We start from the raw sequence: 13449 nt of genomic DNA, 5'->3' as shown, positions 1-13449 counted from the left end.
AGATGCAGTGGGAGGAGAATAATAATAATAATTCAGTCCTCTCTATGTGTGTGGGGGGGATGTTTTTGTTTTGCTGTTAGCATGGTTTACCCCACAATTTTTAATGCTGTTATATTTCATGCTTTTGAGAAGATGCCTTCAAGGGCTTTCACATGACAACAGAGAAGTGAAATTTTTAACTGCTTTCATTTGGCTTTCTTGTAGCAAGAATATCTGCTTATTTCAAATCACAGTTTGTCTGGTGTGTAACCAGTAGCTTTTTATTACTGTCTAATTGGTGTCTTGTTTCTTTTCAGAGATCGTTCACATTAATATTAGAAGCATGGGATTGGGATAACGATACAAAAGCTGGTGAGTATTTGTGTAAAACTTGGAGTTTTTACTAACTTCTGTGCTGTTTGTATGCAAATTGGGTAGAGGGGAATGGTATGCTGCTGCAACTAGCCATCCCTCCCAATCAGCCTGAATGCAAACCTGCTGTCTAAGTAAAGGGCTTGTACATGCCCAAACAGTGACTATTGGGTTAGGAACCATGAAAAATTATTGCTGCATAGGAAAAATAATGGACAATAGTAACTGAAGGTTGTAACACAGCTCCTGATAACTAGCTTTAAAAAATGTTAGAAAACCATTGTAGCTTTTTTTGGTTTTATTGTTTAAAGGAAGGACAATAATCTGTGCTGTAGAGTTGCACTGTAAATTCTCCTCAGTTTGCCTTTAACCATGCTGTGCAGTATTTCTCATGATCAAGTAAACAACTAAGCATTCTTGCTTCCCATAAAGAAACCAGGCTTTGTTTTTGTGTTCTAAATCATGGTATGATTGCTTCTCTGTTTCTCCTCAAGTCCAAGTACCTTGTATTTTCAGTCTGTAAATGTTAATGTTCAGTATCACTAGAGCTATTAATCTGAAAGAAAAGCAAGATTATGGTATAAAAACTTGAAAATCAAAGGGTGCTGATTGCTATATTGTTGCTAAAGTGGGACTCCAACTTGAACCTACTCTTTGGCAATGGTTTACAAATCTGTCTTAAAATAATCAATGCTTCTGGCTACAAGTGTTAAGTGAACCTCAGACTTGCATTGTGGTTATTGGTGGACTATTTCGTTTTGTTTGGGATCAATGTAGAGGAAGACATTAAGATAGCAAAGGGATTATGTCCCAAATCATCATCAGTTTCAAATTATCAGTTGCATCTTCCCCTACTTCACTGACCATTCTTATCAAAATGCATCAAGCATAAAAACTTGGCAGAGCTGATTTAATATTAATGCCATGTCAGAGTTTCAAGGTCCTTTTTCTTGAAGATGGGGATCAGTCTCACTTGAATTTTCCTAACTGAGAGATTTTTTTAGCATACTGTATCTCCAATGGTAGACAAAGTAATGATGAGTTTGTAATTTGTTCCTGAACCCTTCTTCTGTTAGAATTAAACTTTTGTTGTGTTTAACAACTTCTTCAAACTTTATTAGCCATGTTTTCTTTAAATTTCTGATATTTATGCTGCTGCAACTCTTCAGCTGAGTTTGTCCACATCCTTCTTGAATGACACTTCCCAAAGCTGGATGTGGTATTCAAAATGAGATCTTGTGTGCTGAGCAGAGTAAGCTTGAATCATGAAAAAGTTTAGATATCCTACAAAGCAACAGATTGGAGGAATCCTATTGAATGCTTTGCTCAAAAAGTACTACATTAAGCTAATTTCTTTAAATACTTTCCATCTTGGGAATAATTTACCTAGGGACAACTAATACAGCAAATATTGGAGTGAAATTCCCTAGTTCTAGGTGGCAGGTCAACTCATGAGATGGTGTTGTAGGAGTGGGTGAACATGAAGAGCCTACCCTGTAAGTCATCTTGTATGCATTTAAGTGTTGTATTTTGTTTATTAGAAAGCTTCTTGATAAGTAATGGTCTCATAAGTTTGCATATTTCTTAGGATTTGCAGAATCCTCTTACAAACCTGTAGCTTTAAACCCCCAGTATTTCTTTTAAATACATTTGATAAGAGGACGATCGCTTCAGGCCTGTGTTAAGTCTTTGTTGTGCTTTTTAGTTTAACATGCTCTAACAAATCTCTTTACTTGCATTCATGTCACACTTCTTTTTGTGAACTTGAGGCCAACAGGATATAGAGTGCCTTCTGGAGGCCCAGTGTGCCATCTCCTTAATTTAAGTTTCTGTGAACTGCAGGAGTCTATATAAGTGTCAGATTACGGTTTAGCTCTCATGAGAAACTGCTAATGGGAAGTGAACTTCCCTTTAATTTAGGCTGCTGAAGAGGTACTGCTAAGTCATACTGCATCTGAAACTAGAAGGCTTGTCATGTCAGTTTGGGAAGACTTTCTTGGCCTGTAGTTTTGCAGAATGCTATCAAAGTGCTTGTTTTGGTTAAATGTTTCTGTAATCTGTTTACCAATTTCGTGACAGAGCTGTTACTTTGCCATGCTGCAATTTACACTTGCATGTAAGATTCCTATGAAGAATTCCTTGTTGCTGAAGGGTTTTTTTTGGGGGGGGGGAGTTTGATCTTTGCAGTGAGTCCTCCAGTAGGTTTTGCCTTGTGAATCTGTCAACATGCAAAGGTGCTTTGCTTGTATTTTTACAAGTGCTGAAATGCCACACAGGGCCAGATCAGTAAAAAGTCACGTGTAAGGGAATAGGAAAAGGAATATGGCAATTTCTCCAGAAAAAAGACAAACTGTATCTGCATCCTGGAGGGGTGAAGTGAGTATCTGTGGAAAGCTTAGCTCCCTATCAATCCTGAACACTGAGCTGGTCTGTGGATCAGGTTACATGTATCTTCTGTTGCTACTGTAAGAAAGATTAATCAAAGTAATTGCCAGAGTCTGTTTATAAGCTGATTAATTAGTTCCAGAGTCAGGTTTTGCTTTCCTTTAATGAGGATGAGTAAGGCTGAAAGTTAAATGTAGATTCTGTGTTTCAGCTTGGACTCTCAAGTGGGTAACAAACAAAACAAAACAGCCCCAAAACCCCATCCAAAACAAAACAACTCCCCTACAAAATAAAAATGAAACAACAACAAAAACAAACAACAAAACCCAAACCAAACAACAAGCAAACAAAAGAAACCCTAAAACCTAGAAAGTGGGGTTTCTAGTGAACAACTTGAAGGTTCTAGAACACTTGCCATTCTTCCCTCCCTCTGTGCCCTTGTATCCTGTGTTCTTCCTTGCACTCATCGAAAGCAAGGCAAGGGGGCTCAGAGCAGATCTGTAGAAGTACCATCTCAAGAACAAGTCTGCCAGGGCAAATGTTTCCCCTGTACTTACCTCAAACTATGAACTCTTAAGAGTGTCTTTCAGACCCGGATTCCTGACCTATTCCTGTGTTTTCCTCCTCCTCTGTGCCCCAGGGTTGGCCCAGAGGTAAGCTTGTGGCAGTGTAGTTGTTACCACTTGTTTGCTTTGGAAGAGGGGGAGAGGAAACTGGCTTAGATACTAAGTCACTGTAAAGGGCCTGCTCACTGTCATCTGTCACAGCAACCCCTGCTGCTTTCCAGGTAAGTCATTTGACTTGGCAAACTTCAAGCTGTGTAGCAGAGATCTGCCCCAGCCCTGCCATTACAAAGCAAGCTGGCATCCTCACATGGGAAGTAACTTTCCATTTGACTACAAGTCCGCTGCAGGGATGCAGTGGTTGCCTTCCTCTTTCCCATGAAATCTGTAGGAGACTAATCTGTCCTTTATGGCATTTTGAAATGCATGCTTGAAAACAGCTGAAGAGAATGTGCTTCCTGAAAAGGGCACCTCCTGTTCCTTTGGAAGTGAATGTCACATGGTACCGTGTGTGTGTTCCCTTGCAAACAGGCACCAGCATCACCTTTTGCATGGCCCTGTGAGTGGCTGGTTGGGAATGTCTGACCTCTGCTAAAAGTTAGGGTGTTGATGAACAGTGTTCTTATTTGTGTATTGTGTCTCCCAATTGCACAGTTAAATACTCTCCAGATAAGACTTTCTCTTCCAAAAATCAGATGCTCTGGAAACATTAATTAAAGAACTACCTTTTGTCCATCATCTCCTTTTGTGCAAACATCTGTACTACTATCTGCTTTTCTAGACAGGCTTGTAAAAAGCTTCTTATTAATCAAGGAAAAGAAGCCTAATTGCTCATGGGGGGTGTGAAAGTTTGAGTAATGAATGCTACTTTTTTGACCAATAACCAGACAAATTCAGTCATACAACCCATTGCCTTTACTGAGAGCTAAAAGAAATGAGTCTGAGTCTCTAAGGTAAACTTCCATGGCAAAGGCAGATGCAGGGAGCAAACTTGTCTCATCAAAACAGTTAGGTGAGAGAAACTGGAATAGCTTCAGAAGCACTTTGATATTGTGGGGGAGGAAGGAGGAACCCTGACAAACACGTTCCTCCCTGTGATTACAGATCTCTTTGGAAGATACACCTTCTAGTTGGGATCAGTTTTAAATTAGAAGTAAAGCAGAATTCTAATACTCTGGTACTTGAGAATTAAGTGTTAGAAACTAAATGGCTTGGAGCTGATTTTTCCGATGCCTTCTGTGGTTCAGGGTAAATTATTTGGCTTGCTTATTTAGGCTGTTAAGCCCTACTTGTGCTGATATAAACTTGAGGAAAAACTCTTAAGACTCTGAATACATTCTTTTTCAGAGGAGCTCATGAAGATAAAGTTTGAGTGTTCAAAAAAAAAAAGGCACTCTTGGGTTATTTCCCCTGTTCTCGACCCCCAGTATCAAGAGGTCTGTTCTGCATAGGTATATTTGCAGTAGCTGTAATGCTTGTTCCAGTTGTTTAACTGGGTCTGATGAATCTCCATTAGCCTGAAGATGCCTGATAAGGTTTTTATTATATAAGCCACTGCTTTAATCTCAGGACTTGTTCTTAAGTCCATCTGATGCACTTTGAGGAAACACTTTTATAGCAGTGGCTGCTGCAGCTGTTTTTAAGGAGCCACTGTTGCTTTTAGCTGAAAAATAGCTCTGTAGTGCATATCTGCTATTTGTTCAAGTTTCCTTGACCATCCAGTGGTTTAGCATGTTTTCCTTTATAGTTTTTCAGATCAGTAGTCATTGGAGAAGAATAAGATTATACAAAATGATGTTGAAATCTGCCTGGGGAAGTGGTGGAGCCATCACCCCTGGAGGGATTTAAAAGATGTGTAGATGTGACTCTTGTAGACATGGTTTAGTGGTGACCTTGGCAGTGCTGGGTTAATGGTTGGACTCAATGACCTTAAAGGTCTTTTCCAACCTAAACAGTTCTATGATTCTATCTAATCGTGAATCTTTTAGTGGTGACTGGTACCATAAATATTCTGTTAAGTCAAAAATAAAATGCAGGCAGCCTTTTCACTCTTGCATATTTCTTGTCCACTCTGATACTTCTGTCATCCATGTACTGCTGGATGTCAGAGGAGTTAGTGTATAGGAATGAGAGAGTTAAAGAACAGGGGTAGACATCAGTGTGTCTCAGCTAGCCAAGAAATGTTTTATGCAGACTAGTCCAGACAAGCATGACTTGTAGCCTATACATGGCAATACCACTTTTAATATTAGAGAGATACTATAATTTCTTAATAATTGAAGTACTTTCAGTACTTTCTTAAAAAGGTTGGGTTTTTTTAAGTTCAGTACTGTTTAGTGTTAAGAGGAAACATTTTTATAGAAACAAGCTTGAAAAAAGATATCAGGAGAACAAAATGCTTTGCAGACCTGGCTACTTCTGTAGCTTTCCTTTTTCTTTAATGTTGGAGTGACTGAAAATTGTCATTTGAGTCATTTTACATGCTGAGGGGAAAATGCTGCTTTGGTAAGAGAAGACAGGATACTTCTATGCTGTCAATAACTTTCTAGTTGAGAAAAAGTCACTCCTTTGGTTTTGTTTTCTAAACAGATTAGGTTAATGAGTTCTAGGAAGTAAAATACATTTGCTGAAAGTAGTAGGGTAATATTGCTTGCTACCAGCTTGGTATGTTTTCTATTATTAATTTGAACTTTAGGCTTTCTATTACTACCATTTCAGCCTCTTGCTGTGTGCAAGTTTTTGGTTCTTCATTTCTCTTAACAGGCATTTTAAATAAACTTTATTTAAACAAAATGGATGCTGAAGCTCTTAGCTGGCATTATTATAGTGATTTCATAGATGGGTGTGAAATTAATGTGTACCAGTGAAGCTTCTGTACCTTCTTCTTGTCCTTAACTAGTGTTTGGTGTTGCAGTTGCAACTTGCAGTAGAATGGTACCAGATTTGAACAGTGAAACCATTAGAAAACTCCTGTCACTGGAATTACTCACTGTCTGCCCTTATCCCTTATTGTGCTTTGCTCATTCTCGATGTTTGCTGGAGACATTGTATAATTTCATTGTACTGACTATAATTGTGTCTCTCCTCCTGGTATTGAAGCTTCTATACCAAGAATTACATAAATAAAAGTACAAAATGGATATTCATAAAAGTGAAAATACTTTGTGTTGGCAGTTTCCACAACCTTATATCCTAGAATCCTCTTGTCCCCTGTGACAGATAATACTTTGTGCACATTTGGTCTCATTTAATGGAACCTGGCAGTAGGAGTGCTGCTGCTTTCCACGGGGACAAGGCAGGATGCTTACAAAGTGTATTGCAACAGAGATGACAGTTATCAGTAGTTTCACGAGGGATAAGGATAAGCTGGATGCAGAGTTGAGAATGGCCCTTGACAATCCTGGGTTCACTTCTTTATATCTTCTCAAAATGTGAAATATTAGCTGCACAGTGTTCTCTGAAGTGCTTCTTAAAGGTGTTTTGCTTTTATTGTAGAGAGAATGATAAAATGCACCAAACCAGTTTATGTACAATAATGCAAGCCCACCAGAGCATTTACTTTTGCTCAGTAACTTCATAGCATATTGAATATATTGTGTTTTGCTTTATATTTAAAATTAAACTCACACCAGAGAACTTTAATGTCTCAGCTACTAGATTATGCAGATTTTGCAATTTTATAAGAACAAAAAGGAGGCAAAAAGAGCCTCAAATCAAGATAAAGCTGCTAGTTGTCAGCGTGTGGGTGTGGTATGTTTGGCTGCCTTGAAAAATAAGCTATTTCCTATGGATTATGTTCCAGGGTTTTTTAATATTTCCTTTGGGACACTTTTTTAAATTGGCCTTCCTGTAATGAACTTTGCAAGGCAAAGGAAAATTCAGTTACACAGTAGATCTTTATCATCTTAACATTTTCTTCACTAGGTTTTATCTTAACCAGTTGAATACTTTCAATTGGATTCCATATGTTCTTGTGTGCTGTTGAACTTACCACCTGTTGAATTTACCTTTTTTTTTTTGTTTGTTTTTCCAAAAAAAAAAAAAAGGTGAAGACTTGTTAATAGAGCGAGTGGCACATGCTGGCATGATCAACCCAGAAGATCGATGGAAGACACTACAAATCAATGGTCCTGTTGCCCATTTTGAAGTACAAATAAGGGTGAAGTGTGATGAAAATTACTACAGTGCCCTGTGCAATAAATTCTGCGGCCCCCGAGATGACTTTGTTGGTCACTACACCTGCGATCAAAATGGAAACAAAGCTTGCATGGAAGGTTGGATGGGCGAAGAATGTAAACAAGGTAGTATGTTTCCTTTGGTTTAGATTAGCCCTGGTGTTTATATAATAAACTGCAGTAGGTACTTCTGTGGTGTCAGTCCTATAGCATATTAATTTTAGTGCATACAGACTTCGTCTTTTAAGTACAAATCTGTGAAATAAAACCTCCTCTGTGAAAAGTGGAGCACAGTGTTGCTTCTGATGTGTTCTGTGGACACTTAAATTTAGGATTCAAAGCAGTGAAACATCCTTTTACATATTACATTCATTCAGTGGTAGTGTTCCTTCAAAGCAAAATGATGTATTACATCCCCTAATGTAAGATTTTATTGAAGTGATATCATCAGTAATACCATAGACTTTAATCCTGGAGAAATGCCCTGGTTTTGCAAATGAAAAATTTTAAGTGTATAGTATGCAAGGCTGAAAGCTTTTTGATAGCTCTTAATGTGAACAGAAATTCAGGTGTAGTCATCTCTTTTAATGTACCACTCAATCAAATCTCTTTGCCTTTTGTCTTCAGTAAGTAATTAGCACTAAAATTATTTGATATACTCTTCTGCTGAGGGTTTCTTTGTTTTGTTTTCTGTTCCTTTTCAGTAAAAAGCTTGTTAATGATGGGGAGGGCCATTTTTAGGACTTACTCAAGGTCATGTGTAGCATTTGAAGTTTGGAGGTTCCAGCGTAACACCAGGTTTTAAAAATAACTTTATTTGAGAAATGTTTCAGTGCTGACACTCTTGCTGCAAACCTTTTTGTTGGAAATGGAGTTGTGTTTTGTGAAATAGCTAGCTGGAAGAGCAACAACTATTGGAACATGGCAAAAGACAGTCTGCTTTGCACAAACAACAGACAGGCTAAATGACAGAAACCATAGCTGAACAGCTCCAGATTGCTGCTGCACTAATGGACACCTGGCTGCCCGCACTGATGCCTAAATCTTTTTGTATTTACAGCTGTGTGTAAACAAGGATGTAATTTGCTCCATGGGGGTTGCAGTGTACCTGGGGAATGCAAGTAAGTCTGCATGCTTGAGTATCTTCTGTTTAGGAGTACTGATCTCTGGTGTTTTCTGTGTATGGTGCTGCTTTTAAAAAGTCTACATTAAAATGGAAAAATTCTGTGTAAGAACATGGATGGAAAGAGATCTGAAGTAGATGTCTCGTGTGTAAGAATTGCGTATACTTTATACTGTTTTGTGATGCTGTTCTATTTTTCGCACATATACACAGATTTGCTTCATGTAATTCAGAACTATGCCTCTTTCAAATGAGAAAAATATTTTGGTTTATTATTTTCAATAATGTTCTTCTCTAATAAAAAGGGCAGCTTGTTCTTTGGACTGTTAGGATCAGGGAATGCTCACAGTCCTAGGAAACTCAATATATATTTTGGTCACCAGACTTTGTTCCAAGAAAAAAAGAGTTTTGCTAGTAATGGAGATACAGTAGCAAGCCCAGCCTAAACTTTCTACCCCAGGTAAACTTTTTTGGTCCCTGAATACGAGAGAACAGAGTCTGAAATGTTCCCTTTAACTTCATGATGCAACTTAAGTAGACTTTGATAGCAAGGGCAGTTCATTGTTTTCCTGTAAGGGTTCAGGCATTCGACATAGTAGGTCAAGGGGAAATGGGTGTTATTTTTACACTGGCTGTTGAAGAAATGGGACAGGTCTGCTTGCAAGTTTGGGATTCTGTGTAAGTTCTTCAGTTTTATTTGTGGTCAGAGTGGAATGCATCACCAAGAGTAGATTTATGCAGTGGTTCCTTAGTAAGCTGCGTTGAAGTTGCTTGATTGGAATGATGTGAAACTGCACTGGCTGCCAGAACCCCTGAGAGCTGACAAATACCACTTGTGGCAAGCTGTGACAGTTTAAGGCAATTTTGCTTCATCCTTCTACTACTAATTACTGCAACCGTCACAGAAGTGGCAGAAATAGGATGCAGAGAATTTAGTTTAGCTGGGCTTAGAGCTAAGCTGGGGTTGAGGTGCCAGTTTGTGAGCTGTGGTAGGTGACACGTGGACAAGTCCAGTCCTGCTGCAGAGCCTGAAGCTTCTGTCAGTGGGGCATGGCAGATAACAAAGTAAGCCTTAAATCACTGCACCACAGAGTGGTTTCTTACTGCCCTGAAACTTCCATCAGATGCAGCTGACTTGTTGAAGGTTTGGTGTGCCGTAGCTCTCGGATCTGACTGAAAACTGCAAATTTGAAATTTGCAGTGCTTCGGGGGGTGTGTGTGTAGTTTCACTTCTCAAGAGCTATAAAATATCCCTTAAAGGATTTTTTCTCAAGGCAGATATTTAAGCAATGGCTTTTTAATCTTTCCATATCACTAAATATTTTCCTTGTGATTTCAAGTATTGTGTGCCCCTACTACTGTTGGTGATTTTTTTTAGGTTACAAGTAAAGATTATGGTTGAGAGCTGGACCAGTGTCACTTCTGCCTGAGGAAGAAGCACTCCTTCCTCTGAGCCTTCCAGGAACACATTTTTCCCCTTGAGAACCTACTTTAATGAATTTTGATTCATGTAAGGGTTTCTGGAGTCCTGTAGGTTTCAAAGGAACATCCTAGGAGCCTGTGAATATTTGCTGTTTGAATGCAAGAAGTCTTTTGACTAAAGGTGTAAAAGAAACAGGTTTAAGCAAACAGAAAGCAGTACCTTTTTTTGTTGTGTTCTTTTTATGGGGGGTAGGGGAGTGAGAGGGATTGGTGCAGTTTCCTTTTTAACTTACAGCTGATCTCACAGAGAAATGATTCTGAAGGCAGAAGCTGGAGAGGAGGAGGAGGGTTTAAAGAAGGGAATACAAAACCTTTGAAGATGGGGGGCTGAGTGGCTATGTTTCCTTTTTTTAAGGTGCCTGTCATATGTAGTCTTATACAAGCAAAGCCTTTCCTTGCAGCCTGTTGCTGATGTGAAGAAGCATCTAGTATTGAACTCCAGGTGTTCCCTTGCTAAACTAAGCTCACAAAAATAACGCTGCGTCTATTTAAGACCCCTGTCCAGGTATCTCACTATTTGTTAGGTGGATTCTGTCATCTGAAAGTACTGAGAGAAGGAAAAATGGATTGTATGCCTTGTTTTTTAGTGCCTGTCTGCTGAAGTGATAGATCTGTGATCAGCAAGTTTGAGAACAGTGGCCGCTCTGTAAAACTGCAGAAGGTTCTCAACTATGTCTTGAATAATGATTTGGTAGCCTGAGCGTGTTCACACAGCTGTCTTTAACTTTTATTCTGTAATAGTTACTAGACTATATTAGAAACGTTGCTTTTAACAGAAATGGATAATACTTTCTGTAGAAAAATGATGCTGAACTAAAAATAAACAAGGCTTACAGATATGACCTTTATCTTCAGCAGTACGAAGGAAGCTGTTATTTAAAAGAAACTGCTATGTTTGGTGCTATTGAATTTTAATCTAGATTGCTTCATCCTGCTTTTTGGACAGTTGCCACTGTCATTTTAACAGGTGAAAACAATGTCCTTTTTTAATTCAGAAAGAAAATAAAAATGTGAGAAAAATATGGGTGTGAGATGCATGGAAATCTACTGCTGCCAATAGCTACTTGATTGCCAGAATTTGCAGTGGTGTTTTTAAATAGAAAAGTTGGAAAACAGTCTCCTTCAACTTGCATGAGCATGCAGGTAAATTAGGCACTGTGTCTCTCAGGCTTCAGCTTAGCTCTCATAGAAAGGATCTACCCTCCATTCATGATGTTCCAATGTAATATGGAGCTGTTCTTGGATTAAAAGTTATAATGAAACCAGATCTTAGAAATAACTGAATGACCTCAGGCTGTTAATAAAGGATGTGCCATTAGTTCTAGTCGTACATCATCTGTCAGGCAAGTTCATATACCCATTGTTTTGAGTAAGTTAGTGTTGAAATATTTTTCCATTTCTTTTGTTGAGTTTTCATCAAAGTGGAAAAAAAAATAGGGATGCCCTGATGTAGGAAATGATTTTACGGTATGGCTGGGTCTAGGTAATAGTTTTTTGTCATTGTGGAGGCAATTCAGAAAAAATAAAAATTTTCTGCATAATAAGAGAAAAAAATACATCCTTGAGGAAAGCAAAAGCAACTTAGCTTAGTCTTGCAAGAATGGGAAATTGCTGGCTTCTTAAAATAAAAAGAAAACAAACCAATCTTTATCCATAGTGGATAGAGAAAGTCAATAAACATTGGTCTGCAGCGGCAGACCAGATGCTCTTGTTTATTGACTTCACCAGGCCAAAGTAGTAGGAAGGATTATCAAAGAAGCAACATTGCTGAGCCATGATGTTGGTGCTTTTTGTATGTTTTTACATCACTCAAAGTACTTTGTTAAATTCCATTAAGCTGTCTAGAGGAGAATGAAGTTTCATCTAATGGCTCATATCTGGCTTAGGTTCAACCGCCTTATGCAATTAGCAAAGTTGAATATAGAGAAACCACAAGTGACAGTCTCCTTCCTCGATTAAAACTGCTGACCTGACTATGTTTGGTACCACTCATAAACTGTCACTAGGCTTAACAGCTTAATCTTTCACTTCCTTGTTATCCAGACTGGTATGGCTTTGGTTGAGGTCCAGATATGCCTCATATCTGGCCTACATTGTCATATTCCTGCCAGGATGATGGTATTTTCAGAAGTCTTTTGACATTTCCTGTTGCATTCGAATGTTTAAATTTCTCATCTAAAGCAAAATAAAAGGAGTCAAATCCTTAACACTACTCAGGTTGTGTTCAGCTTCTGGAGCTATGGTAGGACCTGGGAAATGCCACTCTCACTTCACACAACTCTGATACAAAATTTCTTTAGAGTGTGTAGACTGACTGAAATGAATTAGAAATGGGATCGTTAATAGAGCTGTAATGTGAATTTTATGCAAGGTGAACAAAGCAAGTGTACTTGCAACAAAAACTTGTAAATTGAGGTTGATGTGCTTTCAACTGACTTTATTCTAGAATTAATTTTGAAATATGTGTGACAAAAGATTTGTTTTACAGTGTTGGTGTGTTTTTGTTTAATCATATACTTTTTTTTGTCCCATTGAAACAGATTTCTCAAACTTTCTGTTCGGTGCTGTGCCTTCTGTAGTCCTTGTGTTCCTCTTCTGGAACTTCCCTGCTCACAAAGCTGATTTCGTGTGTCCAGCAGAGTCTGCAAGGGCTCTAGCCATCTCCCTAGTGATGGGAGAACTTTAAGGGCCCAAACTTGCTCAGCTATTATTCATGTTGAGCAAGTACTGAGTACTTTCTTTGCAGAGATGCAGGCTCAAAAGCTTGAGTTGCAAAATGAGCTCCTAACTACCTGGAATACTGAGAGTGTAATAGTGTTCTAGAGATTCTTTGTTAAATCTTAGACTTGCATAGTCTTCCTGTCTTTTTCAGTAGGAGGCCTACAATAACACTGATATCTCATTTGTGTTTTTATGGCAGTTGGGTAGATAACATGGTTAACATCAGCACTGGGGAACTCTGCCTAAACTTCAAAAAAAAAAACCCCAACAAAGCAAACAAACAAACAAAACAATAAAAAAGGGCACCTGGAGTCTTGTAAACTCATCCTTATGTTCAAGGTGATCCACTGAGGCTTCTCAAAACAGGTTGTTATTGAAAGACTGTAGAGGACTAACAAAAGGTCACAAAGAGCTGAAAAAAAGGAAATGCTATTCCTGCTTCTAAAAGTGTTTGGGGGGGAAGTAAGAGGTGGGGAGCTTCCACAGTTGTTCCAGAGCAGAATTTTGAGAAATCTCATAAACTGCTCTGAGCAGTAAACTAGAAACAGTCTTGTTTGAGCAGCGTGCTAGCTGCTTTGGCATCTGACCGCTTCAATTCCTGCAACGTTTGACTGCCTATGGTCCCTAAAGAGCTTAAGACTGTTGTTTT

The 13449-nt window shown here is 38.6% G+C and overlaps 1 protein-coding gene across 1 annotated transcript in view; it reads left to right on the top strand.

The window, feature by feature from the left end:
• The first annotated feature begins 255 nt into the window (after positions 1–255).
• The window catches only part of JAG2 (jagged canonical Notch ligand 2), a 44089-nt gene continuing 30895 nt past the window's right edge, over positions 256–13449 (top strand). The window contains exons 1-3 of the mRNA XM_029964199.1: positions 256–351; positions 7346–7600; positions 8535–8595. Of these exons, the coding sequence (XP_029820059.1) occupies positions 7384–7600; positions 8535–8595 (278 nt within the window). The 5' untranslated portion in view covers positions 256–351; positions 7346–7383. The remainder of the gene's footprint in view (positions 352–7345; positions 7601–8534; positions 8596–13449) is intronic.

Source organism: Manacus vitellinus, unplaced genomic scaffold, assembly GCF_001715985.3.
Source record: "Manacus vitellinus isolate BGI_N305 unplaced genomic scaffold, ASM171598v3 scaffold_6_pilon, whole genome shotgun sequence".
NCBI classification, from domain to species: Eukaryota; Metazoa; Chordata; class Aves; order Passeriformes; family Pipridae; genus Manacus; species Manacus vitellinus.
Note: the sequence above shows the minus strand (reverse complement) of the source record. Positions and strands in the feature narration are given on the sequence as shown.